The 14520-nt window shown below is 44.5% G+C and overlaps 1 protein-coding gene and 1 non-coding gene across 10 annotated transcripts in view; one reads left to right on the top strand and one right to left on the bottom strand.

Annotated features, from left to right (window-relative positions):
- LOC8039098 (calpain-A) overlaps window positions 1-14520 on the top strand; it is a 154004-nt gene that overhangs the window by 106349 nt on the left and 33135 nt on the right. For all 9 annotated transcript variants that reach the window (XM_040500814.1, XM_040500812.1, XM_029986616.3 and 6 more), the window contains exons 7-10: window positions 677-771; window positions 2151-2228; window positions 2871-3046; window positions 10043-10209. In XM_040500814.1, the coding sequence (XP_040356748.1) occupies window positions 677-771; window positions 2151-2228; window positions 2871-3046; window positions 10043-10209 (516 nt within the window). The remainder of the gene's footprint in view (window positions 1-676; window positions 772-2150; window positions 2229-2870; window positions 3047-10042; window positions 10210-14520) is intronic.
- Trnac-aca lies at window positions 14020-14101 on the bottom strand. Its single transcript has one exon. It is a non-coding gene; the product is annotated as a tRNA-Cys (tRNA).

Here is a 14520-nt window from a genome sequence, read left to right as displayed (position 1 = left end):
AATTCAGGTTCTCAGGGCATCTCTGCCTAACATAATACTCTCGAATAATAGCCACAATTGAATTTTGACAATTTTATTGTAGTCTCAACATTCATAAAGTTCCCATTTTTTTTGTTGATACATACACCAGGTATGCACGTGTACCATCCCGCTTTGAAAGTGTGCTTTCCTCCTGAGCACGCGACTGCAATATTTTTACTTTTCAAAGTAATGATCGCAATGGGTTAGTCATGTTGAGCGCGCTTCTTACTGAGCACCAGTGTGCTGCAGAAAAGCTACATCCGCGGAAGCGAGTTTTCTCGGGTGTTGTTTCTCCGCAGTGCACCGGTGTTTGGTAAGAAGCTTGCTCAATGGGGCTAACCCACCGCAATCGACAACACTTTTAAAAATATGAATATTGCAGTTCATTTCGAAGCAATATCGAATAGCGATTTATTCGAAACCACTATTTGATTATTTGCACTACCTATAGTTTTGAGCAAGAACAATGTTGCCTGAGCTTCCTGACACCATATTTAAAGCTCGCGAAGTGTCATTTTAGAGTTGTAACTATCGCCAATTGCGTCTGTGCGCTAGACAATTGGAAAAATGGAGTGTCAATACTCTAGGCGTACCTTATTTTACACGTCCCACTAGCACAAGGGTGCCCATTCCCTGGCGCCATTTCTTGACGCAGGTCTTCATTGAGCGCCTCAACGGCAGGATGCCTCTAATCCGACTCCGGAATCCGTGGGGCGATGACACGGAGTGGAGAGGGGCCTGGAGTGATAAGTATGTGCCTGCTCGTTTTTACAGCGATAGCTGTTATAAGCTCCTCCCACCACTGGAAACACCGTCTATTGTTGATGTTGTAGTTGTAGTAGTAGTAGTTGTTGATGTAGTAGCAGTAGTAGTTAATGACGTTGCTGTTGTAGCTGATGATGGGGGTGTTCGTCGTTGAAGTTGCCAAATCCTCGAAATAGATTGCCTGGGTCTGCCGTTTGGAAAGCAGAGACGTAACCACTGAGCTACGTCACAGCATTAATAACCTGCTCTTTGTTTTGGGTTTTTGTAGTACCCAACGCCCACTGCACGCGCTCTCTGGAAAAATATGGAGAAATAGCCAATAACAAAATGCCGTCGTGGCACTGCTCATGCCGGGAGATGCGATCCAGAACAAAAAGAAAAAGCGTTGGGAATTTGTAATACTCGATGCCCACTGCATGTGCTCTCTGTAAAACTAGAGACGAATAGCCAATAACAAAATGCCGTCGTAGCACTGTCATTGCCAAGAGCTCATGCCAGGAGGCGTGCTCTGGAGCAAAAAAGAAACAAATGTTTGGAACAAAATGGTCTGATGTCAATTTGGTTCCGATAGGTTTTGTTGATGCACCCCACGGTGCGCAAATGCGACGCCCATACCCAACAACTTTGCTGTGACGTGTTGCAGCTATGCTATCACTTTGATTGTCTCTAGATTAACAAAAGAGTGCTCAAATTTATTTCGCCTCTATTTCACCACAGAACCTTTTGGACTTTCCAAAAGTGTCCCTTTTTGTGGCCAGTGTTGAAAACAGTGTTCGAGATAGGTATCGCTTCAGTTTTATATCTCAACAAGTGTATTCAAAATGGTAAGGCCTTTGGCGAACCCCTGCAATGGAAGAACAGATTAATCATGACGTTTAAACTCTGAGACTGGGAAGGAAACTTCATGACAAAGTAGAAGGGACAGAAGAAAGTGGACAGACAGCGTTTCCTTTCAGTCTTGGTGCTTAAACGTCACAATTAGTACGGTATGTACCAGCTCACCTGGACTTCAACTATTTTTTTCAAAGAATGCATCACAGAGTGTTCGTCCAGGTGAGTGCCTCCCGATGTCAGATGGTGCATCACGTCACGGTGTCCTTGGACACTGTGACATCGTGATCATATGACCAAGTGTGCTCCGACCATGACGTGGCATCTTTTTTCAGAATTGCCTCTGAGCCAAAAAGCTTGCCCACGAAATTTAGCGGGAAAGGGCTGCATGCTCTGTCTGTGATGCTACATCTGTCCATGACAATGTCTGTCTCTAATGTTACACTTGTTCATGATGTTCAGTTGGCCCCTAATGTTGCATCTGTCCAAGACGTCAGTGTGACTGGTTCCCTCTGTTTGTGTTTTGGTCGCAGGTCCAGGGAGTGGAGTCTGGTCTCGGAGAGCGAGAGGGAATCCATCGGACTTACCTTTGATGCAGACGGAGAGTTCTGGTGAGCCCGCCATTCCTTGTCTTTTGAATGAGTTCGAACCGTCTAAGAATGATCTAAACCGGGGCTAGATCATTCACGACCATTGTCCTTGTTAATAGTCATGTCTCGTTAATATGGACCTTGTTAATATGAATACCCCCGCCACATAGACAATATTTTTGGAACAACTGGGTAAATACATGCATTTTAAAGTGATAGCCTTAAGGAGCTCATGTCACAGAAAAGCCGGCGTCGTTGGGACGGGAAAATCTTGATCGGGTGATAGGGTCATAACGTCACAGCCACATGACCTTGCGCGGGAATTTCAAACAACCCCCAATGCTCATGTGAAACTCTCGGCAAAAAAAAATCTCCGCATTCCTGTAGTCCGTTGCTGGTTAAAAAAAGCGGGACAAGCCCCTCCTTCAAAGCTCTCTGCTCACCTTGATTGGTGGCTTCCTCCTCTCCACTCAGCTCCTGTCCAGCGTTCGCTTTGCTAAAGTGGAAAGAGTGGTGAACTTTGTGGGAGGAGCCTCTCCCACTTTTCTTAATGTGCAACAGATTATAAGAAACCATGTCTCTAGGAATGCAAGGTGAACATGGCATGCGAGAAAGCATGCAGTTCCGCTGACCTTCTCCTCTTCCTTCCCCTGTTGCTGCTAGGATGTCAGAGAGGGATTTCCTGAAGGAGTTCCACTTTCTCGAGATCTGCAACCTGGGACCCGACGCCCTGGATCAAGACATGCTGACGGACAGCTCCAAGAAGAAGTGGGAGGTGTCCATCTTCGAAGGGGCCTGGGTGCGGGGTGCCACCGCGGGGGGATGCCGAAACTACCTGGGCAAGTGGGCCACGCCTTCTTTCGTCCCATTTCTACATATATTTTCCGGGCTATGGTGTGGTTTTCGGTGTATAGTCCACGGGGGCGAATTCAATCGATAAAAAAAGGTTTTCGTTAGATGGTCCACACCTAGTTCCTAATCTGCAATTTAAAAAAAATTATACGCAGCACACCTGGACAAATGCCTGCTTTATTAGCTCAAAACGAGGCTTGTATTGCGCATAAATTATCATTAACATACTTTGTCATTCACAAAATCCGCCACGTCTCGTCATGGGAAACGACTTAGATAAACCGAATCCTCGTATAGTCTGTAGCAGTAGGTAGTCTGCACCATATAAAATTTAAACTTCGAAACACGGATAATTTGTGGACTGTACTTGGGAAGGTACAGCATACTCCATTTCACCCAGTGTTGGGTAAAGTACACCTAAAATCTACTTGAAGTAAAGTACAAAGTAAATGGGAAGTTATGTACTTCAAGTTTAGTATGCCAGGCATAGTGTACTTGAAGTAATGTACTATAACGACAATGTACTTTAAAAGTAAAGTATGACTACTTTTTAACACAATCTTTCACGATTCCGTTTCCTTTCCCTATACAGTGCTTTTTTTTAAAACTGGTATGCATCATTCCAGGGTAACTTTCGGAAGTGGAGGCGAATGTATTGGATAAAGTCGATTAAGCACAGAGCAGTTGTTTTACTCTTGCCGAGTTCGAAATGCAGCGGGAAAGCTGCCTTCAGTAAAACGGAGTGATGCGTCGTCTGCTTTCCTTTCTGGTGAAAGTAGAATATCCCTCCCAGTATTTCTTTTGAATTGAGAAAGCATCATTTTGATACAAGGTTAACAAGACCAAATTTGGAGAATGTACTTTGAAGTCAGCAGTTGTACTTTCCTCAGAAAGTAGCAGAACAAATACTTAAGGGGGGACATGGGCCTAAAGTTTTTATTTTTTTTGAAAAAATTCATTTTTCAATTTTGACGTTTTCAGTTTTAGAAACTAATTATACACCCTTACACCAAATTTGATAACCATACGCCAAATATTTACGATGATATAAAATATTTTCAACAGTTGTGAGGCAGTAACAAAGTAAAGGAGTTCAATGTTTGAATGCATTTTTCTCAGTTCCACTTTTTGCTGCAAATTTCATACGAAGGAATCTTTTGTTCGAAGGTGAAAGTGTTCAGATACCACAATCAAGATGTTTCTGAACTGAAATTTACTGGGGAATCGGGCTATCTACTTTATTTTGTTTTAAGTTAAAGTCCTCAGTGATAAAAAGCCAAGTTTTCAAAAATTGACATGGGACAGATTTGCATCTCATATTTTGAGGTAATCACTTTTCCTGAAATATTTACATTTGAGTTATAAAAACTAGATAGCCCAAAGTGCCACATCCCCCACTTTATATTCTAGCAGTCAAAATGGTGCTTAATAGCTTCATTTGCATATGATAGATTTCTTAACAAAGAGTGACACATTTTCTTATGCAGGTATGTAAAGTTGTCCTGGAGAGCTGAAAGTTTGCACAGTACACCTACATCTGAGGTTAAATCTCCTCTCTAAATTTCATTCCAATCACTTGAGTAGTTAAGAAGTTCGACCTCTAGCCAGTGTCCCCCCTTAAGCTAACATACAAGTACATATTCAGAGGATGTATTTCAAGTAAAATACAAGTTTTCTAATTCTACAGTCGCCGACCGATAATTCGGACTTTGCTGGGACCGAAAAAACGTCCGAATAATAGAGCAGTCCGAAAAATCAGCAGATTGAAAAACTTGCCTTTATTACTTCCAAGTGGGCTTAAAAAAGCCGTAAATAGTGCCTTGGTTCAGGTTACGCCTGCGTGCCTTGTTACGCCTCCGTTTTTGTTCGGCAACTTTCTGTTAGCTTGAGAATCGCTGCCTTCTTTTCTAGCGTTATGGTCGAGCACTTTCTGCGCTTCTTAAAGGGCAACTCTGCTTCATTTTTGGTTTTGAAAAAACAATGCAGTCCTCTTCAGTATCGCCTAGGAAGACCACACGTCAAATATTACTACGCAGTTCTGTCTAAATGTTTCTTAAACGGTCTGGCAAATTTTGCAGCTCGCCAAGTTGCCGAAATCGGCTGACTCGAAAGGGCGAATTCAGGCGCAACCAACAGCGCAGTCAAGGCTACGGAATGGGCGGAGCCAACATTGAGCTAAACGTCATCATCATGGCCCCCCTTTTGCTTGTTTTTACTTTTCCGATCGAGCGTAGCGCACGACGTCGGCAACGTTGCCTCTCGGCGCTCAGCAGTGTCTACGTGATTGGCGTACGCACCTGCGCAGCGCACTTCTTGGGAGCAGACCAACCGCCCGCCGTGGTCCCGCCGTTACCGCCGCCTTCCGTGTCACAACCACCGTCGTCGTCTCACCGTTTGTGATTATTACCTCTCGGAGTTTCGTCCACACTATGGACACCACGTGCGCAGAGTCGCAGACTTATGCCGCAGTTGTGCAGACATCGTCGAATGCCGTAGACACCAAAACGTGGCGAAGAGTGCAGTGCAGACGACACTCGCGCCTGCCGCACGCCCGCCCCCATCCCGCTCGTCGTTGGGCTGAGGATCACGTGACATCTCGTACCACGTGATGGCCATGTACTTGGCGGCCCGAGGCCAATGTTGCCGGACGGAGCCGAAGTTTCGGTTTCGATTTCCGCTCGTGTTTAAAATTAATTTAAAAATTTATATCCCATTTTTCGCAAAGCAAACGACGTAATGTCTTTTACTAGGGCTTTTTAATTCGAATTCACTAATCATCCCGAACTCTTCGGAATTGAGCGGAGTCGCCCTTTAACTACAGATCGCAGCGGCAGAGCAACATATGGGGCCATGACGTCCAAGCCAGCGTTGTCGGAACGAGATCAGAGGCACAAATCCACGAGCGCAAAATGGCGACTGGCGATGCGAAGGAACGAAAAACAAAGCAAAATGATAATGATGATGATGATGACGTGCAGCTAAATGGGAAAAAAAGGGCTAACATAGCGCCAGCTAGCGGTAGGACTCAGGAGTGCTCAAGTAGCGCTGCCAAACCAAGCCAATCCATTGGCAGCCAACATAGATTTGAAAATGGCCGCTTCTCGATGGTGTTTTCCGCTGATCGCTTGCGACGATTTTGTCTGAATAATCAAACTTTTGGACTTCAAGCTGTCTGAAACATTGGTCGTGAATATACACTATTTCTATGGGGTAAGTCACGGTTCCGCCTTTAGGTCCGAAATATCAAACAAGTCCAAAATATCGAAGTCCGAAAAAATGGTCGGCGACTGTACTTGAGTTAGTACTTTAAGTACCACATACTCAAAGTACATCCCAACACCGGTTTCACCTAATGATGAACTGCAGTGTGGAAATGATTGACTGCACCTAATGATGGACTGCACCAGAGGGCAAAAACTTTGTCTTTCCACTCTGGTGAAGAAGGAAGACCAGCGGAGCTGTACAATGGAAAGTAATGGCCGGCCGCAAGTCGGCAAGCCAGAGTGGAAAGGCTGCCGCCATCTATGAGCGACGGCGGCAACCAGACACGTGGCTTACCGCCATTGCTCATAGATGGCGGTAGGTGTCCAAAGTTTCGTGTCTTCATTTCTCTGTGGAGAACACGATCCTGGGGAAACTAGCCCTGAACAGCTCCGCTGTAAAAGCTTTTAGCCTTTCCACCCTGGTGAAGAAGGTAGCCCAGCGAAACTGTACTATGTTAGGACAACCTCAAGGGCGATTTCTTAGACGACCCCAAGGAATGACGTCTAGAACAACCTCAAGGACGGCTCATAGGACAACCTTGAGGACGACTCCTAGGACGACCTCAAAGATGATGCCTAGGACAACTTCAGGGATGACGTCTAGGACGACCTCAACGACGACTTCTAGCACGACCGTGAGGACAATGTCTAGGACGACCTCAAGAACGATTTCTAGGACGACCTCAAGGACGATGTCCAGGACTACCTCAAAGATGACTTCTAGGACGACCTCAAGGACAACTTCTAGGACTACCTCAAGGACAACGTCTAGGACAACCTCAAGGACGACCTTTAGGATGACGCTTAGGGAAATTCTGTGTTTCCATTCTGGTGAAAACCAGAATGGAAAGGCTAAAAGGTTTCCGCCATCTACGAGCGACGACGGCAACCAGACAACCGGCAAGCCGGTTGTCTGGTTTCCGCTGTTGCTAATAGATTGGTGTAGCTGTCAGGAGTTTTGTGTCGAGACTTATTTGTCTACGAACACGAAACTGGGGAAACTAACTCTTAACAGCTCCACTGTAAGAAGGAAAGGGTTGAAAAATTTCAATAATTTTTTTAAAGCAGGTTAGGAGCCTTTGCATGATTTTTTTTATTATTCCAAAATATGATCCCCTAGGTCTCAAGTATAGATTGCATTTCCTGTCGTCCATGGTTTCGATGGATTCACGGAGTTTTATGAAAGAGCACAGACATCCGACGACTTTGTCCACGGCGGGTTTCCCGAACCCACATCCATTCATTGGGTTCTTTGAGCAACCGGATTAATTGACGCCTTACGTGGGCAGCGCACTTCTGGTGCTTTGATTTGTCTTTAATTAAAACTTTTCCGTGGTATGGCTAAAAGATTCCAGGCAAGGTAATCTAAGGATGTGGTATGAGCCATATCAGCTAATCCAGCTCTGTGAAGGTATCATGTGGATATATGCACCCTGCGCATTGTTGTGCACTTATCCGCAAGGTCACGTGGTATTCGCTTGGCATTGGACAGACTCCAGTGGCTCTAGACATCTGCTGCTGTTCATCGTAAGGAAAAATGGAGATTGCAGTAGACTCTCATCAGTTCATTCAAACCTCAGGAAGCCACACATTTTGTTTGAATTATCAAAAATTCATCTAAATATGATGCAAGACAAAATTATGATTTGCCATAGGAATGGCTACACATACAAAGCAGATATTTGATGATTTCCTAGCTCTACATAGGCCAGCTGATCAGAAGCAGGTATGCCACACATGAAACATCAGTGAAATGTATGAGATAAGTTTATTTGTCCTTCGAAGGTGTTGTTTATCGTTGACTGTTTAGACTGCACCTGACAACTGAAAACAAAATTGAGCTTGTTCCTCAGGCTAAGAAGTTGTCTATGGGGACATTTAATTTGAGCAATGACAACGGGCACCGTGCAGCACTTTTCATAACAACTTGCGCGGGCGCTGTGATGTGGACATATGCCATGCCATGCCATCTCACAGCGTCCACTCATGTTGCTAGGGAAATTTCTGCGTGGTGCCCGTTTTCGTAACTCATGTGTGCCTTGCTTGAGCCCTGTGGAGTGTTCTTCTCATTGAGCACCGGTGCACTCCGTGGGTGTCGCCTCTCTGTAGTGCACCGGTGCTCAAAAAAAAGCGCACTCAATGGGGCCGCAAGAACGAAAAGTATGAATTACATGAGAACGCCGTTCGATTTAAGCGCTTATGAATGTATTAAAGATATAGCAGGACAACCAAAATATTAAAATTTGTTTGATTAACCAGAAGTATGAAATATCCGAGTTTGAATTTTCGCGGGCCTAGTGTAGATAGCGCTCTGCCGCACAGTCTGGCGTCTCTCAATTAACACAAAGTTAATTTACAGATTTTAGCCAGTTATTCAACTTATGATGACAATTATTCCCCCCTGTAATTTCCATTGAGTGCCATAGACACACTGCAAAGAAGACATTATGTAACTGCATCACTCATCTTTCTTTAAAATTTGTTCCAATTAAAATTAAGCACCCTGTATACCAGCAAAGTTTTGATGAATGTTTGTATACAGTCCTGTCTCGTTAATATGGGCACTTGTATTTCCCCTACAAAGTGTTCATAATGTGAGTGTCTATAGTATACGAGACAAAAATTCATGTATTTACCCAGTTAATTGCCAAAATACTGTTTTTATTGAGGGGTATTTATATTAGTAGGATTCATAATAACAAGACATGACTGTAGCTGGTTTTCACTGCCTAAAAATATAGTGCATCACATTTTTTTAAATATAATTTTGTGCATGCCAGTTTAAAGTAGAAGCGTGCACATTTCAAGCTCTCAAACAATGGGTTACTGCAAGCCATGGAAGGATATGACAAAGTTTTGGAAATTATTAATTATGCTAAGCTCTGAACAAATAGGACATGCAACGCTGCAGTGTTCAAGTACTGGTTGTGGCAATGCTGAATGTTGACACGGCACTCCTTGTTACAGCGACAGTGAATGTTGCACACGAGCAAATACACATCATTAAAAAATGTACAGCGTAAAGGAACAATACACAAACAGAAAGGAACACACTACAGCACGGCGCATCCTTTTGCGCGTTGCATCTTTCAACAGTTTGCATCATCAACTCATGCAAGCTTCTATGTCAACGAGCAAATACAGTGAGTGGCGCTGTATATCTCTGTCGAGATGGTGCAGTACAATGTTGAGAAGAATTCTAAAAAGGAAATGTGTTATAGGGCTGGGTTTCACAAGGCATGTTACACTTGATCGTAATGCTTGATCAACACACAATTGAAGGTGTCACATGACACCCTGACATCACATGACACTATAACTCATGTGATTTGCGACATCACATAACACCATGACGTCACATCACACTCGACTTGGCATCAAGTTCGGGTGTCACGTGGTGTCAAAAGTTGTGACCTCACATGCTGTCATTTGACACTGATGTCGCATAATGTTATGAGGTCATATAACTGTGATGTCATATGAGACTGTCATGTGACATTACATTACATCATGAAGTCACATGGGACTGTGTTTTCTTATGATATAAAGATGTCGTGTGGCATCATGACGTTGCAGGATGTTACTGTATCATGTGACTTGGAACACATACAGACAGCATGTGCCCAGTTCATTCGTAACGCATTTTGTCCATCTCAGAGTTTATAAGATATGGTTGAAACATGCTTAATTTTTTTATTGTGGTCATTCGTTCTCCTGCAGACACTTTCTGGGTGAACCCGCAGTACTTCATTACGCTGGAAGACCCCGACGATGATGACGAGGAACAGAACTGCACCCTCATCGTGGCACTGATGCAGAAGAACCGGAGAGCGGCGAGGACCCTGGGTGCTGGGTTGTTCCTCACCATTGGCTTCGCGCTCTACAAGGTGGGCAGACTTATGAGTGCAGGACACCTTGCGGCCACAGTGGCTAGGTGGTGCAAGCAGCCGCCCAATTTGAAGGGTTCAATCCTGTTCGTCTACCCTTTGATGCAGTCGTGATCTACATATGGGAAGGTGAATGTGTAACCGTCCACTACTCTGTTGTACAAGCGGTGTGACGGTGTCATGAAGCGGTGTCCATTGTTGTGCGTGCATTTTGGGAACCAAGCGTTCCAAGGCTGCTGCCAGTACTGAGCAGTCAGATTTTATGCGTCCATCTGCATATGAATTGCGACTGCACTCGACTTACTTGGAGATTGACTTTGGCCATGGGTGAGGAAGTGAAGTTAATTGTTTGATTCGAATTCGGCAGGTAATAACTTCTGTGGTTAGTGTTTCACAGTGATTTTGTTGGGGATGCTAGTTTGGTCGGGGATACTCAAATTAGTTTAAAGGAAGATGCTCCTCCTGCATACTTTTTTTTTGTAATATGGAGGTTAGGGGGCCGAAATTAGTAGTACCGTATTTACCCGAAAATAGGTCGACCACGAAAATAGGTCGACCCCTATTTATTGAGCCCACCGACAATAAAAAAAAATAATTCAAATATAGGTCGACCTTTTTTTTTTTTTTTTTAAGGAACAGGGGAAAGTTAGGGCAAAAGAAACAAACCTTTATTTACAGCACTCTCAGCTAAATCACAGGGCGATGTCAAAAAAGCTTCGTCAGCTTGGTAGACATCCTCGCAAATCGGCAACAATACCTCACTGACACGGTTGTAAAATGGATGACGACAAGAAGAAACGAAAGAAGGTGGAGACGGGCGAGTGACGAAAGATCAAACACAAAGACACGAGCAACGCTGCGAGCCCCGTGAGTAACACGCGACCCGCCGAAGAAAAACAAACTAAAGTAGCTCCGTTTTTTTGTTGTTTTTTTTGTTGTTTTGTTTGCGCGTTTGCGAGGGAGAGAGGAATGGAGCGCATAGGAGGGCAAAGTGCATGGCGCATCGCGTTCCTCTCCCTCCCCTTCCCCCTTGCCCAGCGAGGGGAACGCTACAGGCGTGATGGCGAAACTCGACGCCCGAGAAATGTGCGCGAGAGCCCTAGCGAACACGGGCTGTCGGCTGCTGCTGTTCGGTTGTTTTTGTGCATCAAAAGCTTTTTGAAACAAGAAGCCGCGCGGCTCTACCGCGACGCCGGCTAGGTGATTGATAGCCCCATTCCCTCGGTAGGGTTTCAAATTTTGGTTGCGAATTAGGTCGAAATTCTTTGGTCACGATTATAGGTCGACCCTTAATTTTTGACAACATTTCCGAGAAAAAAAGGTCGACCTATATTCGAATAAATACGGCAGTAGTTAGTAATTGGGTTCCTCTTTTCATTTATACAATTCATTTTAAGATAGCTGCTCTAGTTCAATATTTGTGCTGCATGGCATGCATAAAAAACACCCATCTTGTACACTCAAATTTTCCTACTAGGTAATTATAAGGATAAAGCAGCCTAAATAGCCAGGTTGGTTCCCGATAAACTACGGAGTGTGAATATATATTTAAATCAACAATACCTAAAAACATTCATACAAAAATGAAAGAAAGTTTGTGTCAATATTTTTAAGATTTCACTTTTTTTTGTATCTCTTTTTAAAGTGGTAGTATTTCTTTTGTAACTAACAGGACTTTCACACTCTGTATGCCCTCAAAAACTGCTGTGTAAAATTTCATTGTGATTTGACAACTGCAAGAGGAAAACTTTGTGTGCACAAACTCTGGAAACAGGCACAAGCACCAATTTGAGAGAAACGCATTTCAAAGTTTATTTTTATGTCAGACACCAAACTCATTCCTCAAACGATATGAAACTTGGGGATGATGTAGTCCCAAATGTTTATCCCTGGACGCCCTCACTAGAACTCTCAAGCAGCATAGGTCTCACCCTCACAGTCATGACCGACATAAAGGCACGCTTCGAGCATTGCCTTTACGTTGACTTCTAAGCTTTTACGGACACTTCCACTCCATTGTTCTAAGTCGCACATTTCATGGCTGGTGGCTGAAGCACAATGCGATGTGTATGCAGCCGAAAGAACTTCGGAAGGGCATGCAACGTTCATGCACTTGAGCTCCAGCAAAGGTGCAAGACCCTTGCGTTTGTCCTCAACTTACACAACAGCGAATTCGCACTTGCCACATGCCCCGCATGTCGCGCCGCTCACAAGTCTCGTCTAAGTTTCACTTTCGCAGATAACGGCATCTCCGCCACTTCCCTTCTCAACGGTTTTATTTTCGTGAAATGTCAACAGCTTCTTTTCTGAAGCACTCACGAAGTCCGACACGTCGCCAACGAGCTCTGAAGCACTCGTTGCTCAGTGCTTGTGGTGCTCGAAGAGCTCGAAGGCGCATAGCCATTCTGCTGTAGTCGTAGATCCACAGGTGGGTCCATTGCTCATTCGTCGCACTTCTACGCTTTTGCGTAGAAGTGTGCCCTTCCGGAGTCGAAGGTTGCGTTTCTCGACGTAATTAGTAGTGAGAAACTCTCGATAAGCAAACAGAAAACTTAGTTCTCGTTTGAGACAATGTGTGATGCAATGCGACCAGAAACGATGCGCCGGCTTCACTGCACGGTGCGTCAGGGCGGCAGCCAATGGCAGTGCTGCATCTACGTCAGGTGGTTTTAAAAGACCACTTGGGGTCTCATCAGGACGCAGTAAAATGTTTCCTAAGACGAAAGCCTTACTTGTCCCATTATGCGAAAAGGCGTCGGCGTTGTCCCTGAAAGATGGTCATAAAAATATGTCATCAAACATGCGCCGCTCTAGGTCAAAGTGGACGCGCCTCGGAAATAAAACACAAAGAAAAGCACGGCAACACAGATGCTTCGTCACGGTAGCCGTCGTGAAGCCGGCGGGGTTCGCCACGCCTGCTCAGTGGGAGAGTGTGACGTCACTGCTAGAGTGCCGTGTGAGAAAAAAAAGTCCTGGCGTGCTGCTTGTTAGAACGCGCTGCGGGTAGGAATGCTTTCGCATTCCTACACGTAAGCAGTCTTAAGTGCCTCTGCCGAATTTTTTATTCTTATTTATAACGCAATTACAAAGCAATGGAAGAAGTCAACAAAAAGAAGAAGGCTTACTCCTTGTTGAAGTGGGACGTTTAGAGGGACACGAGGTCGAAATTGACCAACTTCCACATTTTCGTGAGTCACGGTAATGCACTCAATTTCTTTTTTTTTTTTTTTGTAACTTCTAGGACGAATTTTTTAACAATTGTTTTTTATATGAAACTAGAAGATATACAGATTAAAAAATCATTTAAAAAATTGAAATTTCGAGAAGAAACGTCTATTTTTAAACCCGCATCTCCCCTTAAAGCTTTTCTTTATGTGCCCAAGGAACCGTATTCTACTGGTCTTCTAATAGCCCAGAACCCTCTAGGTACTCTCCCAAAAGGAATTCACCTGTACACGGAGCATTGTGTGCCTGTGTTTAAAAAGTTGCGAAGGCTTTTAACCCTTTGACGATAGAGTTTTCTTTTCCGAAAGATGTGTCCTACTGGTCTGGCTCTGTTTAAAAACGAATAGTATAAACAAAAGAGTCAATGCTTAGGTTTTTTCTAAATTATCTAGGGGATGTACGTACAGTGCTTGCAAGCTGTTTCGAACCTGTGCGGAGTCTCCCCCCACAGGTTCGAATCCTGGCGACTGTGCAAACACCTTCTCTTTTTTTAAGAAGACAGATGGGATGGCAATCGATGTGAGCACGGACGCCATATGGACAAGGTTAGACCCTAAGGAGCTTTGCCCCTAAAAGAAATGTTTGAGCAGTCGACAGGATTCGAACCTGTGCGGGGAGACCCCAATAGATTTGTAGTTCATCGCCTTAACCACTCGGCCGCAACTGCGGGACTAGTAGGGTGCTCTGAGATGTGGTAGTAACTCAAGAGCTGGGGTTTCTGTCATGGATGAAACGTTGCATGTAGCCGCTCATTGTCTATACAGGAGAGAGTGCTACGGTCAAATGCGTATATAATCTCGTTAAACTTTGCATGCCTCAACTCAACGTTTATAGACGAGAAGGCGCTGCTGTCAAATGCTCAAATGCGTATATAACTACGTTCCATACCACACATTCTCTTTCTGACATGGATAAAAACGAACAAAAGGCTCGGCATGCTGCGGCTCAGCGTCTACGCAGACAAGCACCACCAGAGCTTCGCCCCAATCAACATCATTCACCACGTGGAGATGCGGTCATTTTTTTCTGTTTGGTTTCATTTCGGCGCATCCACTTCCGCGACATTCCAAAGGCTCAGGTTCTGAA

Source organism: Ixodes scapularis, unplaced genomic scaffold (genome assembly GCF_016920785.2).
Source record: "Ixodes scapularis isolate PalLabHiFi unplaced genomic scaffold, ASM1692078v2 PGA_scaffold10__122_contigs__length_95168666, whole genome shotgun sequence".
NCBI lineage: Eukaryota > Metazoa > Arthropoda > Arachnida > Ixodida > Ixodidae > Ixodes > Ixodes scapularis.
This window is presented reverse-complemented; position numbering and strand designations above follow the sequence as displayed.